Here is an 18,845-nt window from a genome sequence, read left to right as displayed (position 1 = left end):
CAAATGAGAAAAAGAGAGCACAAAAGCTACATAGCTTGTCTTCTCGGGTCACACAACTAACTAGTGGAGAAGCCATGATTCTAAGCTAGGTAGTGAGTTCCTTCTTCCATAATGCCGGGCAGTCCCACTCCCCCAGCTAAGCCATTGTTTACCAAGAGTAGGTTATGCTTGACACCAGTTGTGATTATACCAGCTGTATGTGCTATTATAATTTGTAATTTAATTAAATATTACATAAATTGATGAGCCAAGAGTGTGAAAACAAAGTTGAATCCTTAGAAGACTGGACTAAGGTGAGACACTAAAAACTGTTATTGAGCTCTGGCTGGGGTGGCTCAGTGGACTGAGTGCTGGCCTACAAACCGAAAGGTCCCCAGTTGGGGACATGCAAGAGGCAACCAATCACACATCGATGTTTCTTTTCTCCTTTCTCTCTCCCTTCCCCTCTCTCTAAAAATAAATAAATAAAATCTTTCAAAAACAAAACTGTTGTTGAATTAGATGTGGGCAAGAAGACTATTACAGATTGGGAGAAAATCACAAAAATCTAGATGAATTTTGCACTCAGATTGCTTTAAGCATGCCATTTATTTTTTGTTCCATCTTAAGGAAGCAAACTGCAAGGTATAAGTGATACATAACTTATGAGGTTTATGGAAGAGAATGGAGAAATACAACCATCGGCTCTGTTCTCAAAGAAGAGCCTGGCCACACTTTGACAGGTGACAAGTGAGTGTATTTTTTATTTTAAATTGAAATAAGATAATCTGCCCCTGATTATGTCATATTAGAGGCTTCTACTGTACTGTGAACTACTTCACAATGAGATTTTGAGTATTCATTAAAACATTTGTAGAGGACCTACTATGTGCCAGGCACAGAAGTAGGTGCTAGGGTCACAGCTGTTAATCTTCCTTATGTAAATGGAGTATATGATCTTGTCAGGCATTTGAGATGTCTTGATTAGGATGCAGGTTCACCAACTTTAACAAAAGCCAACAGAACAGTGCCTTTTTCCAGAGAGAACTTTATTCTCATCTCATATAAAGCAGTCCAGGGCCTACACAGTGGCTCTGCAGAGCCTGAGGAGCCAGGCAGGATGCTCCACCATCCTCACCTGGGATTTATATTTCATGGTCTAAATGGCTGCTCCATCTCAGCATAATACCTTCCTTCCAGCCACTAAGAAAGAGGAAGTGGAAGAAAACACTTTTTAAAGGATATGACCTACCAGTTGCATGTATCATTTCTGCTCAAATCTCATTGGTCAGAGTTTAATCACATGTGGATGGTTATTTGCTGCATGGGAGACTGGAAAATGTAATGTTTTAGATGCACAGCCAGTGTTTAGATGTGGCCAGATAAATCTCAGGGATTTTGTTATTAAAGGAAGAAAGGAGAATGGATTTTGAGGGACAAGTAGAAGCATCTGCCACCCAGGAGTATTGCCAATTCATTATCAACCATCACTGGCTCTACCATTTAATAGCTGCATTATCTTAGGAAACTTACTTGCCTTCTCTCTGCCATTCAATTTCCTCATCTATAACATGAGGATAAAAATATGTCCTAGGATTGACAGGATTACATTAGATAATATATGTAAAGCATCTGCAGCTCAGCAGGTGATTAATCCATGTGCCCTCCCCACACTGGTTTTGAAGGTATTTCTCAAAGAAAACTCCAAAAGTCTGAAGGACAGCAACAAAGTAGACTAGGTCTTGGGTACTGCCTTCCTGGGGACAGCTCTCATTTTGTTGTTTTATAAATCCTTTGTGTGTGGTGGGATGTTTTTGTGTCATTATTTTACAGTTATATCTCATCAAAATGAAGTCAGCAGAGACAAGCCTTTAATTACCTACGTCTGCATTTGAGGAAGCAGTTCAGTATAGCATAGTGCTTAAGAATGCAGAATTCAACGTCAAGCTGCTTGAATCCTAGCTCCACTGACAACTATCGCTGTATCACTGGGCATGTCTTTCAACATCTTTGAGCCTCAGTCTCCTTATCTGTAAAATGGGAATAATAACAGGGTTGCTGTGAAGATGAAATAAGATGATTCACATTATCACCTGGCACATATAAGTATTCAAAATGTTATCTATGTCAAATGTTCCACATTGTACTTTATAAATGAATCTTCAGAATCACCAAATTAACTTCTCAAACACACATAAAAGTAAATCTGTTTATATGCTGGTGAAGTTACAAAGTTAATGAGGTCTTGGGCAAGATTATCCAAATGTAATATACACTGTAAACTCAATTTCCAACCATAAACACAATCTGACAAAACAGTTTTCCACTGCATAGTCTCAAATTCAATTTCTCACCACAAACATGTAAAACAAGCATAGCTGGAGACCAAGGATACATCCATAGGAGATGATAAACCTCATAATTAAAAAGGAGATTATCAGAGGAGAAATTAAAAGGTGAAAGGGTTCTTGCCTTTTGCAGTGAACTAGCCAGGAAGGCAATCCATGATACAGAATGAGAATAAATGTACCTTAAAAACAGGACCTTCATTCCACCTGTATAATTATCTTAGTGCCTTGATGGTAACTGATTTGTTATTCCACAAACTTCTTAACTATGCAAAAGTGTATTTTCACTCTTAAAAGTTCTTGGGTAAAAAATTTTGTTTTCCTCTCCAGGTTTTTCTTTTTCTTTTTCTTTTTTTTTTTAAGATTTTATTTATTTATTTTAGACAGAGGGGAAGCGGGGGAGAGAGAGGGAGAGAAATATCAATGTGTGCTTGCCTCTTCTGCACCTCCCACTGGGGACCTAACCTGGTCCACAACCCAGGGACCTGCCCTGACTGGGAACTGAACCAGTGACCCTTTGGTTCACAGGCCAGCACTCAGTCCACTGAGCCACACCAGCCAGGGCCTCCCGGTTTTTCTTGAGATATTATCGTGGCCCGAAGTCTATGTTTTCAACGTTTTTGACAATGGCATACTCAACTTCTTAAGGTCTATAATTTTTCTGTTACTATTACCTTGATAAAGGGGTAAGTATTCTGTATGATTAGAAGTACATTGTGCTATCCTGGTAAACAGAGTTAGAGGGAGTTAATATAGTGAGGAAAGGGGTCCTAAGTTAGATAAAACGCTTAGCAGTGTACATAAGAACACGAGCTCTGCCCTGACTTTTGTGGCTCGATTGGGCGTCATCCCACAAGGCGAAAGGTCACCTGTTCAATTGGAAACATGATGTTTCAATCCCTTTTTCTCCCTCCCTTTCCCCTTATGTAAAATAAGTAGGTTTTTTTTTTTAATCATTTTAAAAAAAGAACACTAGCTTAATTTATTGAGGCCTATGTACCCGGTCCTGTCGACGCTTTGCATGCATTACCACCCTATGAAAATATACTCTCATCCCGTTTTACAGACAGGAAACTGAAATCTGGAGTGTTCTAATTTACTCAGTTAGTAGTAAGGGCAGGGACCCGGGCCAAGTTCTTCGCTAAACTTGAAGAATTATTATCAAAGGGCGATTGGGAGCAAAGCACTTCGCTCCACCTGGAAATGCGAGGCAATAGGTAACTACTCTCGGGAAAAGAGGGCTGGGATCCCCGTTGTAACGGAAGGTGCAAGGGCAGAGGCCTCACCCAGCAGGCACGGGAAAGCGCATCCGAGCTCAGCAACGATTCCGACTCGGGGTGCCCCGCCCGCTTCTTGGGGGCGGGGACGAAGCGCCGCGCATGCGCCACGGCGGCAGGGCCGGGCCGGAGGCGTGCTCACGCCTGTAGGTTGAATGTCCCGTCTGCGGTCTCTGCTGGGGTTTGGGCTGCTGGTGGTGGGCTCACGCCCGTCACACATCAGAGCTCAGGTCAACATCTGTCGCGCGGGGCCCACGTGGTGGGGGCCGCAGCGGCTGCGCTCGGGGGGCAGCGGGGACCCAGAGGTTATGGCTAGCACCGCGGTGAAGTACTTGAGGTAGGCGGGGCTCCCGTGGGGCGCAGGCCTTGGGCGGACGGGTCTCGCGTGAGCGAGCCCCTGAGCAGAGGATTTCCTCAGCCAGGAGGAGGCTCAGGCTGTGGACGAGGAGCTGTTTAACGAGTACCAGTTCAGCGTGGACCAACTTATGGAGCTGGCTGGGCTGAGCTGTGCTACAGCCATTGCCAAGGTCAGTGGTGCAACTCTTAGGCTGTCTCCTTGGTCGAGGAACAATGGAGGGGGAGGGACAGCTGGGCCAAGCCTGGGCTGTGACGGCCCGAAGCCCCTCTGAATCCCCTGACTCTGCCTTCAGGCATATCCCCCGACGTCCATGTCCAGGAACCCCCCTACTGTTCTGGTCATCTGTGGCCCTGGGAATAATGGAGGAGATGGCCTGGTCTGTGCTCGACACCTCAAACTCTTTGTGAGTATGTGAAGGGCTGTGGAGAGGCTGTGCGGTTTCTAGGAGCTGGGCATGAATTACCTCTTGCCTTTCCTCGTAGGGCTACCAGCCAACCATCCATTACCCCAAAAGGCCTAACAAGCCACTCTTTACTGCACTGGTGACCCAGTGTCAGAAAATGGACATCCCTTTCCTTGGTGAAATGCCCCCAGAGGTAGGTACCTCCGGTTTCAGTGCCCTTCTCCACAATAACAACCACTGTGTCCTGCTCTTCATCTTATCTTCCTCTAGACCAGGGGCGTCAAACTGATTTTCACGTGGGCCACATCAGCCTTGTAGTTGCCTTCAAAGGGCCTAATGTAATTCAACTCTTTAACAGTTACGGAGTTACATTTGTACAGTCCTAAAATTATTTCAGCCCTTTGAAGGAAACCTGGAGGCTGATGTGCCCCCGCCCCCCCACCCGCCCTGAAAATGAGTTTGACACCCCTGCTCCAGACATCAAACTCTGAGAGGGTAAGAATAGTGCCTGGCACTGAAGGTGCCCTGGCGTATGCTATTTGGACAGAAGCGGTGTAAGAGCCTTCTCCTCCTCTGCCAGGTGTGCTCTATGAGTTCCCAACACCACCTCCAAAGCTTCCTTTCCCTTCCATCTCCCCTGGTCACTCCTTTTACTCTGTAGTCCTTCCTCTTCCCCTTCAATGTAGTAAACATATTATCTGCCCCTCTTAGGAACTGAAGTGAATGCCTAAACCCTTTCTCCAGATGCATGGATTTTGGGGTAGGAAACTTGAAGGCTTGTTTTTGTTTTTTTAAATTTCTTAACACATTTTACAGATGAAGAGACTAAGGTGCAGCAAAGGAAGTGATTTGTCCAGAGCCACAGACCAGAACCTGTCCCTCCTGACTCCCAGTCTCAGGCTTTCCCATACTGTGGCCTCCCCAATGACAGGCAGGGAGAACCTGGTGTCTGGACTCGGCTTGGCTTGAATCAGGGACCAACTTACACTTAATTCTAGGCCTCAGAATGCCATCTGAATGAGATAGAACGATATTTGTGCCTCTGTGAGTGGTCTGTGGGCGCAGAGGACAGCCCACTCCTGTTAAGAGCTCTTTGTATTGCTGCTGGCTCTGACATCCTTTACTTTTCCTGCTCTACCACAGCCCATGCTGATTGATGAACTATATGACCTGGTGGTGGATGCCATCTTTGGCTTCAGCTTCAAGGGTGATGTTCGGGAGCCATTCCGCAGTGTCTTGAGTGTTCTGAATGGACTCACTGTGCCCATTGTCAGCATTGACATTCCCTCAGGTGCTGGGTCCAAGGAGGTTGGGATTGGGGTCTTGCCTTGTCTTGAGTTAGGTACCTAGGAGACCTATGTCCTGGCCCAAAGCTCAGACCAAGTCTAAAATGAGTCTAGAGGTGCAGAACATAGTTGAGGAGCAGAGTTCAGGAGCACTCTTTACTTGTTGGCTCTAAGAGACCAAAGCCCAAGGATACACAGAGCTCCAAGGATACAAGTTTCTCTGGTGGGGATGCAGGGAGCTTCCGATTCCTTTAGAACTAGGACAGAGCAAGGTTTGGAAGAGGACTAGACGTCTGGCCTTTTCTGCTCTTCCTGAATACAACCCCTTTTTTAGGATGGGATGTGGAGAAGGGAAACCCTGGAGGGATCCAGCCAGACTTGCTCATCTCCTTGACTGCACCCAAGAAGTCTGCCACACTGTTTACTGGTCGCTACCACTACCTGGGGGGTCGTTTCGTGCCACCTGCTCTGGAAAAGAAGTACCAGCTGAATCTGCCACAGTACCCTGACACTGAGTGTGTGTATCGTCTGCACTAAGAGAATGTGGGTGGGTGTTCTTCTCAATAAAGATTTAGTGCCTCTGTCTCCCAGAACTGTGGAGACCTGAGAGCTATTCTGGCAGCAAAAGTTAATGGATGGCAGGCAACAGTGGAGATACTGTGCCATCTCTGGGGAAGCTGACCAAACGAGAGGTTGCTGTGGCATTTGGGGCAATAAAAATGGACTTTCAGATGCTGAAAAAGGCTCCCAAGTGAGGTGCTTGTCCTTTACACACACACACACACACACCCACACACCTTATCCATTAGGGACACAGACAGGACACTGGAAGCAGGGCAGTGGTTTTCTAAGCTCTCCCTTTCCACTTAACAGTGTAGCAAGACCACAGGAGATTAACAGAAGATATTTCTTCAGAGGCCTCCAAGGAGACTCTTGTATTCAGGGCCTTCCCAGGCTGGGAATGGAGATGCCAGTCACAACATATATAGGGCAGGGGCCCAAACCAACATTTATCAAATCATTTGCCATAGTGTTAGAAACCAGCTCACAGACCTACTTGGCCTCATATAAAAAAAACAAACCAAACAAAAAAACCCAGGACATACCACATAAGTCCACATTTCTAGCTTCTTTTAGTAAGGATACCCATTCAAAAGGTATCTGCATTCCTGTCCCCACAACCCTCACCTCAGCACTCAGCACTCCCTGTCCCTTGGCTGCCTGGCTTCTGCTGGCACTTGTCAGAAGCTGCAAAGGAGAAGATGCCCAGTCCATCAGCTAAGGTATACTGACACCTCTGTCCTCTTCAGCAGGCTGGTATTCCAGAGCTCAGTTTTCTCCTTGGGAAGGACTCCTCACTGGGAGGGTTCAGGAGACCTGCATCAGCTCAGGTCTCTGTGGCTTCAACAATTAAAAAGAAATCGATTGAGCCCCTACCCTGACCTGACCTTCAGTCTCTTTTGTTTTTCTTTTTTTTTGCTCTCTGGTCAGTGCTGACTCTGGCTCTTTCCTCCTCTGCTTGCTTCTGCCTCTTTATCTTCCCTCTGCTGCTTGAGCTCTCCCCAGTGCTACCATCGTCATGTCCATTCCTTATAGCCAAGACATCCTCTTGATGCTGCTGTCTTTTCTTGCTTTTGCTTTTCCTATCACTGCATGCTCTGCTTTCTGCTTCCCTGGTCCCACTGTCTACAACAGCCTCTTCAACTTCTTGATCCTCTGTGTTCAAGTCTTCCTCCTCATGCTGCTGCCTCTTGCTTCTGCTGCATGGATCAGTGTGTGCTCGGCTCCCTACCTCTGTTCCCCATTCTTTACCTAAGACCCTCAGCTTCTCCTCGTGCTGCTGCCTCTTCTTTTTCTTCCTTTTCTTGGGGCACTCATCAGTTTGTGCTCCGCTCTTCAGTTCCCCAAGCTCTCTTGTTCCTATGGCTTCTTCCTCATCCACTATGGCTATTCCCTCTCTATCATCTGTGACCGTTTCTTCTTGATGTTGTCTTTTCTTCTTGCTTTTCCTGATGCTCTGGTCAGTGTGATCTGTGTATTCCTTTTCTGCATTCCTTTCAGTTGCTGTAGCCTCTTCCTCCTTTTTCTGCTTCCTTTTCTTTTTCTTTTTTTTGAGGGGCTTGCACTCACAGTGCGGTTGAGGGATCCCAGGGTCTTGGCCTTTAAGCCGATCCAGGAAGGCCTGCTCCTGGGCCTCCAACCGAGCAAGCTTAGCCTTCATCGTAATCCCAAGACGGGCAGCCCTGAAATAGGGCCGAAGTCAGAGGGAGGATCTTGGGAAAAATAAGCCTAATTCTTGAGACTGCAGGGGAAATTGGTAGGGGAGGAGCTGTCTATCTTCAAGCAGCTTCAGAGATGGGCAGATAGTATGAATCATTTCCCTGGGGTGAAAGAGAGTCAAGAAATGGCACTCACAGCTAGTGGCCGGGGAGTGGGGGAAGATTAGGAGGTGGAGAGATTGAGCAAAAAGGAAAAAGGACTCATGGACAACAGTGTGATGATTACTAGGGGGGCGGGAAAAGGGTATAAGGGGACTAAATGGCAATAGGGAAAAAAACAGAATAAAGATTAAATTTTTTTTAAAAGTGGCATACGCTATCATCAGGGGTAGGCTTATGATGGGGAGATAAGGGAGACCTGGGAGCTATTACTTACTTGTGTGCTGTTCGCCCCTCACAGGCTTGGAGCAACATCTCATCAGTCAGACTGTTGGGGGTTGGGGGAGAAATCAGGAATTACAAACATCTGGTAGAAAAGGCTGACCTTTCCTCCCCTCTAAAACATTTTCAACACTGAGTTCCTATTCAGGACCTGGTATTTTTCTAGGTACAGGGGATACAAAGATTAGTACAACCCGAAGAAGCCCACAGTCAAACATTAGACTTGGTCCTTTCTCTTGAGATCTGAAGCATTTCCTACCTGACCCCAGCACTAAAATGAAGTCTCACATTTTTGGAGGCTGAGGCCCCTGGTTGTTGTCATCGCTGCAGCTTTCCAAGTCCTTGTCTGGCTTCTCCCCACCTGAAGTCAGTGTGGCCATCTAGGAGGAGGGATCATGAGGTAGACAAGTCCATTCAACACCAATGCCATCCCTTTTCCTTCCTGGAACTCCCCTCCCCCAGCAATCAACCATACACACAAATTTGCCACCCCTCAGTATTGCTCCTTGTAGACCCACAGAGAGGTGCAACAGACTGGATACTTCAACTTGGACAGGAGGAGGGGTGTGGGGATGGGGAGTCCTGGGTAGTGAGCAGAACCAGGGAGAAACTACTGTGGGCCATCAGGTCTTCACCATGGGACAAGTGCCCCCTGGTGGTCATTCCAAGGTCCTTAGTAACTGACAATAAAGATGGCCTCCCCCCCGCCCCCACTCCCAACACCTATGCACAGTACTTTATTTGACCAGATTGAGAACCTACTGTGGGCCAAGTGTTGGGGATACAAAGTGGAATAAGGGTGAGATGTGTCCCACCCAGATAGAACCTACATGGTGAGGAGGAAAGGAGTAGAACAGAACATTGACAATTACAATGAAAGTTTGCCTGGGCTAGTGGAGTGGTACCTGCTCAGACTTCAGAGTTTGGGGAATAATTTCTAGAAGTAGCTGAGCACTGGGAGACAAGAAAAAATCAGGTAAAGGAGGAAAGGGAGTGGAATGCCCCAGGCAGAGGGAATAGCATGTACAAAAACTTGAAGGTGGAAGAACATGCTAACTTAAGAATGATTCCATCTGGCTAACATATAGAAATCCTGAGAGACGTGGCAAGAGGGCGGTGGGGTAGAGAAGTTGGCAGGGACAAAGCTTGAAGGGCCATATAAGCCAGTCTGATAAATTCAGCCTGTGTCATACTAAGTCAAGGAGGAGTCAGTGACACAATGAATTCAGAACGCTCTGAATGCTTTGTGTAGGATGAACTGATTGGAGTGTGGAGTGAGATTACAAGTGATGAGTCTGGTTATGAAGCCATAGAAGAAATTAGGCAGGAGATGGTGATGGTCTGGGGTGGAAGATGGCCACAGAGATGAACAGAAATGGTAAAGATATGCTAGTTACCATATAGAGCCCTTGGTACACAATAGGTGATTAGTAAATATTAGCTCCCTTCTATTGGTATGTTAGTAGGCGGGAGTCTGAAGACCTGAATTCTAGTCCTGTCTGCCATTACTAGCAGGCTGTGGGCTCTTCAGCAAGTCTTTCTTCCCACCTTTTGGCCACATGTGCAAAATAAAAAGGATGGATCAGATAATCTCTCAGGTCTCTGACTTCTAAGTCCTTTGAATTGGACAGCCCCTCCCTGCCCCACTCTGGCAGCTCCCGCCTATGCCCTACCTCCCACTCCGTTGCTGCCCCCTCAGCTGAAGGTAGGGGTCCATATAACCTGAAGATCTCAATTCTTTTTTTTTAAAAACATATTTTTAAAAAGATTTTGTTTGTTTATAGAGAGGGAAGGGGGAGAGAGAGAGAGAGAGAGAGAGAGAGACAGACAGACAGACAGACAGACATCAATGTGCGGTCGCTGGAGGTCATGGCCTGCAACCCAGGCATGTGCCCTGACTGGGAATTGAACCTGCGACACTTTGGTTCCCAGCCCTCGCTCAATCCACTGAGCTACGCCAGCCAGGGCATAAGATCTTAATTCTTGCCTAGAGGTGGGGCAGTCTAATTAAGCAACAGCAAGGTTAGTTGTAGGATCCCACTATCTTAGGATGGTACTGAGAATAGGTAGGGCATACAAGGCAATTGTTCAGGCCCCACAGAAGAGTAAAAAAGGATGAACCCTCTCACCCCCAACCTCTAATACCTTCACAAACTTTTGATACAGCAAGTTGGGCTTGGGATGATTATGACGGGTGGTCTTCTTAGAAAGGTGCTTTATCTGTACTCCATCCTGTGGGGAAGTATCAGTGAGTTGATGACATACCATGTCTCCCTCACCTCCACATGTCCCAGGCCCTCATGCTTCATGTGCCCATCTATTAGAGTTCATACCTGTCTAGTTTCAACTACCAAGTTGGCTGCAGTTTTGTTGAAGAGCTCATTCCACCAGTGGTTTGTGAACTCCTTGGAAGGGTCATGTCCCACCTGCCAAAGGAAGAAGTATCTGAACCTACCTCCCTGTCCTCAAGGGTTCCCCTCTGCCATCCATACACCCCCAGCGTGCCCAGTCTTACCCCATGAGTATCCTGTTTTAGCTTTACCCTGAGGGCCTGGGTGATGCCATTCTCCTTTCGGCCCAGGCCTTTGCCTACAGAAGACAGTGAGTGACTTAGCTTATTCTGCCTGCCCATACCCTCACAAGGCACCCCCTTACATGCCACTCCTTGCCATTCCACACATCTACCATTGGGCAAACTCCATCTCTTTTGGAAGCCCTCCCAGTACTTTCTAGCACCTCTCCATGCAATCCCCCGCCTTTATCTGGAGCCAAGCTCTTTTCCTTCATTAATTCCTTTGGGGCAGAGGTCATGTTTCTTCCCCTCTGCTCCAATGCTCCCAACCACTTATTTCTTACTATCCATCGTCAAATTTATTGCTCTTCTCTCTTTTTCTGTAAATGTCAAATATTCTTCTGCAAATTTCCCTTTAAGCTAGCTTTTCCTCCTCCAGTTGAATGGACTACATAGAGATAATCGAGGATGATGCCTCTTCCCAGAGGGTGGGTAGTGAATTGGGGTGATGCGGAAGGTGCCCCATGGGGATCACCTTGAGTCCAACCATGCTTTAGCAGCTGCTCCTCAGCAAACTTCATCCCACGACTCTTGACCTCTGGGGTGATGACACTCATGATGAAAAAAAAGTAACTGTCTTCAGGTCCTCATCAAAGAAGAGGTCACTTATCCCTTTAAGAGGAAAAGAGAAAGGGCCACATCATACATCAAATTCCCCCTGATTGCTTTTATAAGTATTATTTCCTGAGGCTGAGGCAGACAGGTTCAGAGGCTTGGTCCTTGGGGAGCTTCCTGTCTGACCACAAAGAGGTCAACATCAACATGTCAAAAGGTATTATTAATACCTACACTTCTGGAGAGCTCACCTACCACATGCCAGGCTGTGCTAAGGCCTTACATGGATTGTCATTTAATCTTCCCAACCCAGGATGATTTCCTGAATTTTACATTCAGGAAAGTATGATTATCCCTATTTTACAAATGAGGAAACAGGCCTAAAGAGGTTAGATGATTTGCTCAAGGTCATGCAGCTAATGTATATAGAACTGAAACCTAGGCAGCCTGTCTGAGAGGCACCCCAACTCTTCACCACTACATGAAAACATCTGCCATGCAAAAACAAAGCAATGAGATGTCTGTTAACCTGAGTTAAAACAGTACTTAATAGAGCCCATATCCTATACCTGTGTCATAGCAGTTACACTGTCCTCTTGGTGTAGGGGCTACGCATCTCTACCCCACTGCCACTGTCTTTCAGCCTTGTTGGAGCACCCCTCCTGAAATTGTCCAGCTTAAGAAGGGTATTCTTACTGAGCATTTGATGCACAGCAGCTGGATTATACATATTATACTGTCTCATTTAATCCTGACAATCCTGTCAAGTTATCCTTTTTTTTACAAATGAGGAAACAAAGCCTGTGTTTCTTGCCTGAGGTTACAGAGCTAGTAAGAGATGGAGCTGGAACATGAGCCCTGGTTGCCTGACTCTAAAGTGTTCTTTCTATCACATCCCCAACTAATTGCATTTTTAAATTAAATTTAATTTTTTTAAGATTTTATTTATTATCAGAGAGAGGGGGAAGGGAAAAGAGGGAGAAAAACACTGATGTGTGAGAGAAACATTAATCAGTTGCCTCTCACACACCCGCAACTGGGGGCCTGGCCCACAACCCAGGCATGTGTCCCCGCAGGGAATCAAACCAGTGCTCTTTCAGTTTGCAGGCCGACACTCAATCCTCTGAGCCACACCAGCAAGGGCTAACTGCATTTTTTTAATAGTCACTCTGCTGTTCCTCCTTTTGGACTCCAAAGTGGCATTATCAAACTATATACCAAATTTACCTCTGAAATGGTTAAGATGGCTTATCACACAAGACATTCAAAACTACTACCACTGCTGACTTGACTCACTAAAGCTAACCTGTATTAAGATAATTTATTACAGGCACTGCAGACCATTTTTAAAGCTGAACAACAATGAATGGCACTACTAAGGTAACCCTGTAGCCTCTCAAAATGACAGCTCTGAAGGTAAAACTTTCACGTGAGTTTTAGGAAGGTCTAGTAAGTATACTTTAAAAAAAATCAGATGCATCATTAAGTCACCCCTCCTAAACATTATATGTTACATTTGCAGAGTGGCAAATGAAGACCAACTCACATTTCGGTTCACATTTCTATTGTGAAGGACGATTACCTGTCAACCTAGTTGATACCTTGAGAGTCCAAACAGAAAAGCATTGAGTGAAGTGGTCCTATCTTGCTACTTGATACTGTCAAAAAGAATTAAAATTCAAACAATGAGGCCTTTACGGTCCCTCAAAACTCTGCCTCTTCTCAGAAGTTATCCCTGATCTTTCAGTCCCCAGACTTCAATAACAGTATTATTACTTACTGCATTTTACTTGATGTATTTACTTATGCAAATACTTATACACTTACTTGATGACAGCCTGTTGCTAATTGCTTGACACAGATTATCTTATTTAATCATCCAACAACCCTTTTAGGACATGGTATTACTGTAATTTGCAAACGAAGAAATGGCACTGAGAGGTTTAGTTACTTGTCCAAATCAAGTAACTGGCAAATAGCTGACCCAGGATCCCAGGCATTCCAGAGCTGGTATTCCAGTAATCATACATTCCTCAGTCTCTCACAGCTCTTTGTGATTTCTGTTGTTAAGTCTTACCACAGCCTATCCCGTGTCATGGTAATTCGAAACAATACGCCCGGGACTGGGAGTCAGAGCGGCCTTCCTTCCCCAACCCCAGTGCACTCGGAGAATGAGAAGGCGTCCAGGCGTTATTTGCTGAACTGAATGGCATAGGTGAAGTACTTAACAATGGATACCTGGGGACAAAAGCAACTAGGTTCCAGGCTCTGCGCTGCAGTCTTTGCGAGCACACGTTCAGAAACTCTCTCCAGTCAACCCAAGTTTCCTGGGGTGGTCCAGGGCCACTCTTTTTACTGAGGTTCTAAAGAGCCAACTAAAACTTTTCCCTCAGCTTCCTTTCTGTTGAAGTCTAAATACCAGCCCTCCCACCCCAGTTTTACTTGGAGCACCACCTGCCACCTCTCAAGAGACAGTAACCCCTTACCCTCAGTCACTTATACGGCCCTCTCCGCAACACACACGCCAGGTCCGACCGCTATGCCGCCATCTTCCCGGAAGTGTCATTTTGGTCCTTCTATCCTGTTGAAAACCATAGAGAGGAACGCAGGAACCAACGTCCCAGTCCTCTGGGGAGAAGCAGTATGGGAGGTGGGCCTACTTGCTGGTATATTTGCGGAAGAAACCCATCCTCAGAGCGTCTCATGGTGCCGAATCATACTCATACTCACACATTCTCTCCTTGGTTGCCTGAGAGATGCATGGCTGATCATACACTCATCAATATGAAAGACTTGTCAGGTAAAAAACCGAAGTTTTGTTTGACAGCTGAGACATTTTCACCCCATGAACAACTTGGTTGAGAACCGAATTGTTGGCAATAGTAGACATTCAAGAACTGAGGTTTATCCCTGGCTGGTGTGGCTCAGTGGATTGAGCACTGGCCTGTAAACCGAAATGTCACTAGTTTGATTCCCAGCTGGGAACATACCTGGCACATACCTGGGTTGTTGGCCAGGTCCCCAGCTGGGGATGTGCGAGAGGCAACCATCCAACATGTCTCTCCCTCTCTGCCCTCTCTAAAAGTTAAAAAAAAAAAAAGGAACTGAGGTTTGAGTCTAAAGCTTTGTCATGGTTGCTCAGTGTGTCATACTCCCTATGCCCATAAAACTTTTGAAAGAAATTTCCACAGAATTAATTTTACTTTGAAAATATGCTATATAGGGACAATACTAAGCAACAGATTTTGTTAGTGGAATTTTAGATGATTGCAGAAGGGATGTGAGGTGCTTTAAAGGTCCTCCTCAGAGGATGAATTATTGAATAGAGGAACATTCTGTGAATGGGAGTCAGAACTGAGTCATTTTTCCCCCTCAGTCCCTCATTGTGTGACCTTGAACAAGTCACTCTCTTGCTCAAGAGCACCTTTTCCTTGGTCTATACAATTGGAATAATAGACTAGCTCTTTTTAAAATATTTATTTATTTTTAGAGAGAGGGGATGGGAGGGAGAAAGAGGGAGGGAAACATCACTGTGTGGTTGCTTCTCAAGCACCCCCCACCAAGGGCCAGGTCCACAACCGAGGCATGTGCCCTGACTGGAACTCAAGCTAGCGACCCTTTGGTTCTCAGGCTGGCACTCAATCCATTGAGCCACATCAGACAGGGCCAATCAATCCTTTTTACAACTTGGTTTCATTGTGGTATCTTGGGCCACTGAGAAAATTCCACAATTCCTCAATTTCTACCATCTTCCCTTCTATCTCTGCGATCTATCGACTTATCTATTTAATATCATATGTTACACTGTGGTTATAAAAGAAGAATTGAAAACTCCTGAATGAGGCAACCCCCAGGGCCCTTCCAGCCCAGTTATTGTGTGGCACACTTGGCAGAATCCTGGCCATAGTTCTTTGTCTCAAGATTCCTAGTTTGGTCTAGGACCTTGAACTCCTGACTCACTCTCTCAATAAACATTTATTAAGGGCCTCCTGTAGATGAAAGGCTAGAGGTGTAAACACATTTAGCCCTTGGTTTCCTGTTGCATCTTATGATCTTGTGGAGGTATGTATAACAATCACTGAGTGATGAGGGCAATGGCAACTTCAGGACAGTGCTGTGGGAAGTAAGATGAGAAGTACTTGACTTGCTCTAGGACCCTGGGAGCTTCCTGAAGGAGATACAGACTTAACCTGGGGATTACATGGATTCACAAAAGAAGAGGAATGGGCCTCAAGGAATTTAAAGTTTCTTGGGATCACATACCTCCTCACAAGAGTAGGAATAAAGGCCATTATAAGAGAACAAGAATACATGAATAATTATAAGAAAATAATTTGAAATGTAGACATGGCAAGATGCATGTTAATATTTATAAAATGGAAAAGTTGTAAAGCACCTAAATATCTCATAACAAGAGAATGGCTAAATAAATTATAGTATAACCATATAATGGGCTGATATGTAGAATTTTCTTTTCTTTTTTATTTTATTTTCTTTTATTATTTATTTTTCAATTTTTTATACCACCTGACCCCAGACTGACGCAAGCCGGCTAGACTTTGAAAATGATGTTGAAGAAGGAGACTTAATAGCTTGGGGGAAAAGGTCTAGAATATAATTGAAATGAAAAAGCAGATACAAATGTTATGTACCTATAGTAAAAGCCCATCTATGTTAAAAATTCATAGGCAGGACTTCTGGCCAAGATGGAGGCATAGGTAGACACACTCAGCCTTCTTGCACAACTGAAATAAGGACAACAACAATTTAAAACAAAATAAGAACCAGAACTGATAGAAAATTGAACTGTATGGAAATCTGACAACCAAGAAATTAAAATAGACACATTCATCCAGACAGGTAGGAGGGGCAGAGTCAGCAGCCAGGCAGAGAGGGGTAAAGGAAAAAAAAAAAGCAGTGGCACTGGGCATGCAGGGCAGCAGCTGACAAACCCTGGGCACATAAGACAGCAGCGGGAGGACCCACTGAAACGGCAATTGTGAAGTGGGGCACAGTGTGCAAGGCGGCTGGCTGACCAGGAGTTCCCACATTCTCACATGCAGATAAACCAGGTGAAACCAGGGAGCGAGACAGACCACGCAACCCAGGGTCCCAGTGTGGGGGAAATAAAACCTCAAAACACTGATTGAAAACACCCATGGGGGTTGAGGTGCCGGAAGAAACTCCCAGCCTCACAGGAGAGTTCATTGGAGAGACCCACAGGGTCCTAGAACATACACAAGTCCACCAACAAAGGAATTAGCACCAAAAAGGCCAAGTTTGCTTGTGGGAAGAGGCAGAAGGGACTGAAATCCAGCAGAGAGCAGAGCAATCACCATTGTTCCCTCTCAGACCCCACCCCCACCTTCAACGTCACAACCCATTGACTGAGTTGCCCCACCCTGGTGAACACCTAAAGCCCTGCCCCTCACATGTAACAGGTGCAACAAGACAAAAAAAATGGCTCAAATGGAAGAACAGATCAAAGCTGCACAGCAAGTACAACTAAGCAACCAAGCGATAGCCAGCCTATCAGATGCATAGTTCAAAGCACTGGTGATCAGGATGCTCACAGAATTGGTTGAATTTGGTTGCAAATTAGGTGAAAAAATGAAGGCTATGCTAAGTGAAATGAAGGAAAATGCATAGGGAACCAACAGTGATGGGAAGGAAACTGGGACTCAAATCAATGGAGTGGACCAGGAGGAAGAAAGAAACAATCAAACAGAAAAGAATGAAGAAACAAGAATTCAAACAAATGAGGAGAGCCTTAGGAACCTCCAGGACATCTTTAAACATTTCAACATCTGAATTCTAGGGGTACTAGAAGGAGAAGAGGAAGAGCAACAAGTGGAAAAGTTATTTGAACAAACCATAAAGGAGAACTTCCCCAATCTGGCAAAGGAAATAGATTTCCAGGAAGTCCAGAAAGCTCAGAGAGTCCCAAAGAAGTTGGACCCAAGGAGGAACACACCAAGGCACATCATAATTACATTAGCCAAGGTAAAAATGAAGGAAAGATTCCTAGAAGCAGCAAGAGATAAGGGGACAGTAACCTACAAAGGAGTTCCCATCAGACTGTCAGCTGATTTCTCTAAAGAGACTTTACAAGCAAGAAGGGGCTGGAAAGAAGTATTCCAAGTCATGAGAGGCAAGGACCTACATCCCAGATTGCTCTATCCAGCAAAGCTTTCATTTAGAATGGAAGGGCAGATAAAGTGCTTCTCAGATAGGGTCAAGTTCAAGGAGTTCATCATCACCAAGCCCTTATTTTATGAAATGTTAAAGGGACTTATCTAAGAAAAAGAAGATAAAAAACATGTACAGTAAAATGACAGCAAACTCACAATTATTAACAACCATACCTAAAACAAAAACAAAAAGAAACTAAGCAAACTAGAATAGGAACAGAACCACAGAAATGGAGATCACATAGAGGGTTATCAACAGGGGAGTGGGAGAAGGAGAGAGGGGGAAAAGGTACAGAGAATAAGTAGCATGGATGGTAGGTAGAAAATAGACAGGGGGAGGGCAAGAATAGTATGGAAAATGTAGAAGCTAAAGAACTTATGACACATGGACATGAACTAAAGGTGGGGAATGTGGGTGGGAGAGGGTGTGCAGGGTGGAGGGGAATGAAGGGGGGGAAATGGGACAAATGTAATAGTACAATCAATAAAATATATTTTTTAAAATTCATAGGCAATAGCATAATAAAAAGGAATAAAAACATTTAGGAATTTAACAAAATGTGACAAAAGAGGTGCCCTGGCAGGTGTGGCTCAGTGGGTTGAGCGCTGGACTGCAAAGCAAAGGGTTGCCAGTCTGATTCCCAGTCAGGGCACATGCCTGGGTTTCCGGCCAGGTCCCCGTAGGAGGCACAAGAGAGGCAACCACACATTGATGTTTCTTTCCCTTTCTTTTTCCTTCCCTTCCCCTCTCTTTAAAAATACATGAATACACATTTTTTTTAAAAAAGGAAGTATAAGACATACACTGAAAACTAAAAAATGTCATTGAAAGAAATTACAGAAGGTCTACACAAATGAAAAGATATCCCATTCATAGTTTGGAAGACTTCATATTGTTAAGATCACAATAATCTCCAAACTGTTCCACAGATTCAATACAATCTCTATCAAAATCCCAGCTGAGTTCTTCATAAATTGACAAACTGATTCTAAAATTTATATGGAGGCCCTGGCTGGCAGTTCAATTGGTTGGAGCATTGTCCTGGTCAGAGCACATATAGGAATCAAGCAATGAATGCATAAATAAGTGAAACAAGTCTACTTTTCTCTTTCTCTCTCTCATCAACACATTTAAAATTTTTTTAAATTTTAATTTCATATGGAAATGCAAAGGACTCTGAAAAGCCAAAACAATCTTGAAAGAAAACAGTTAGGG

General features: G+C 44.9%; 2 protein-coding genes across 2 annotated transcripts; one reads left to right on the top strand and one right to left on the bottom strand.

Moving 5' to 3' along the window:
* The first annotated feature begins 3,756 nt into the window (after window positions 1-3,756).
* NAXE (NAD(P)HX epimerase) lies at window positions 3,757-6,393 on the top strand. The gene is made up of 6 exons (XM_045817072.1): window positions 3,757-3,941; window positions 4,023-4,131; window positions 4,255-4,365; window positions 4,445-4,558; window positions 5,509-5,656; window positions 5,986-6,393. The coding sequence occupies exons 1-6, from the start codon at window positions 3,760-3,762 to the stop codon at window positions 6,186-6,188; spliced, it is 867 nt and encodes a 288-aa protein (XP_045673028.1). The 5' UTR covers window positions 3,757-3,759; the 3' UTR covers window positions 6,189-6,393.
* Window positions 6,394-6,767: 374 nt separating this feature from the next.
* On the bottom strand, window positions 6,768-14,002 carry GPATCH4 (G-patch domain containing 4). The gene is made up of 8 exons (XM_045817071.1): window positions 13,925-14,002; window positions 11,359-11,495; window positions 10,827-10,900; window positions 10,645-10,737; window positions 10,457-10,543; window positions 8,600-8,691; window positions 8,307-8,357; window positions 6,768-7,894 (listed from the first exon to the last, which is right to left on the bottom strand). Exons 2-8 carry the CDS (start codon window positions 11,438-11,440, stop codon window positions 7,102-7,104), a joined length of 1,272 nt encoding a protein of 423 aa, XP_045673027.1. The 5' UTR covers window positions 11,441-11,495; window positions 13,925-14,002; the 3' UTR covers window positions 6,768-7,101.
* Between the last annotated feature and the right edge of the window lie 4,843 nt (window positions 14,003-18,845).

This window comes from Phyllostomus hastatus, unplaced genomic scaffold, assembly GCF_019186645.2.
Source record: "Phyllostomus hastatus isolate PE091 unplaced genomic scaffold, TTU_PhHast_1.1 phas_scaffold_216, whole genome shotgun sequence".
NCBI classification, from domain to species: domain Eukaryota; kingdom Metazoa; phylum Chordata; class Mammalia; order Chiroptera; family Phyllostomidae; genus Phyllostomus; species Phyllostomus hastatus.
The sequence above is the reverse complement of the archived record's forward strand: the minus strand, read 5'-3'. Positions and strand labels throughout refer to the sequence as shown.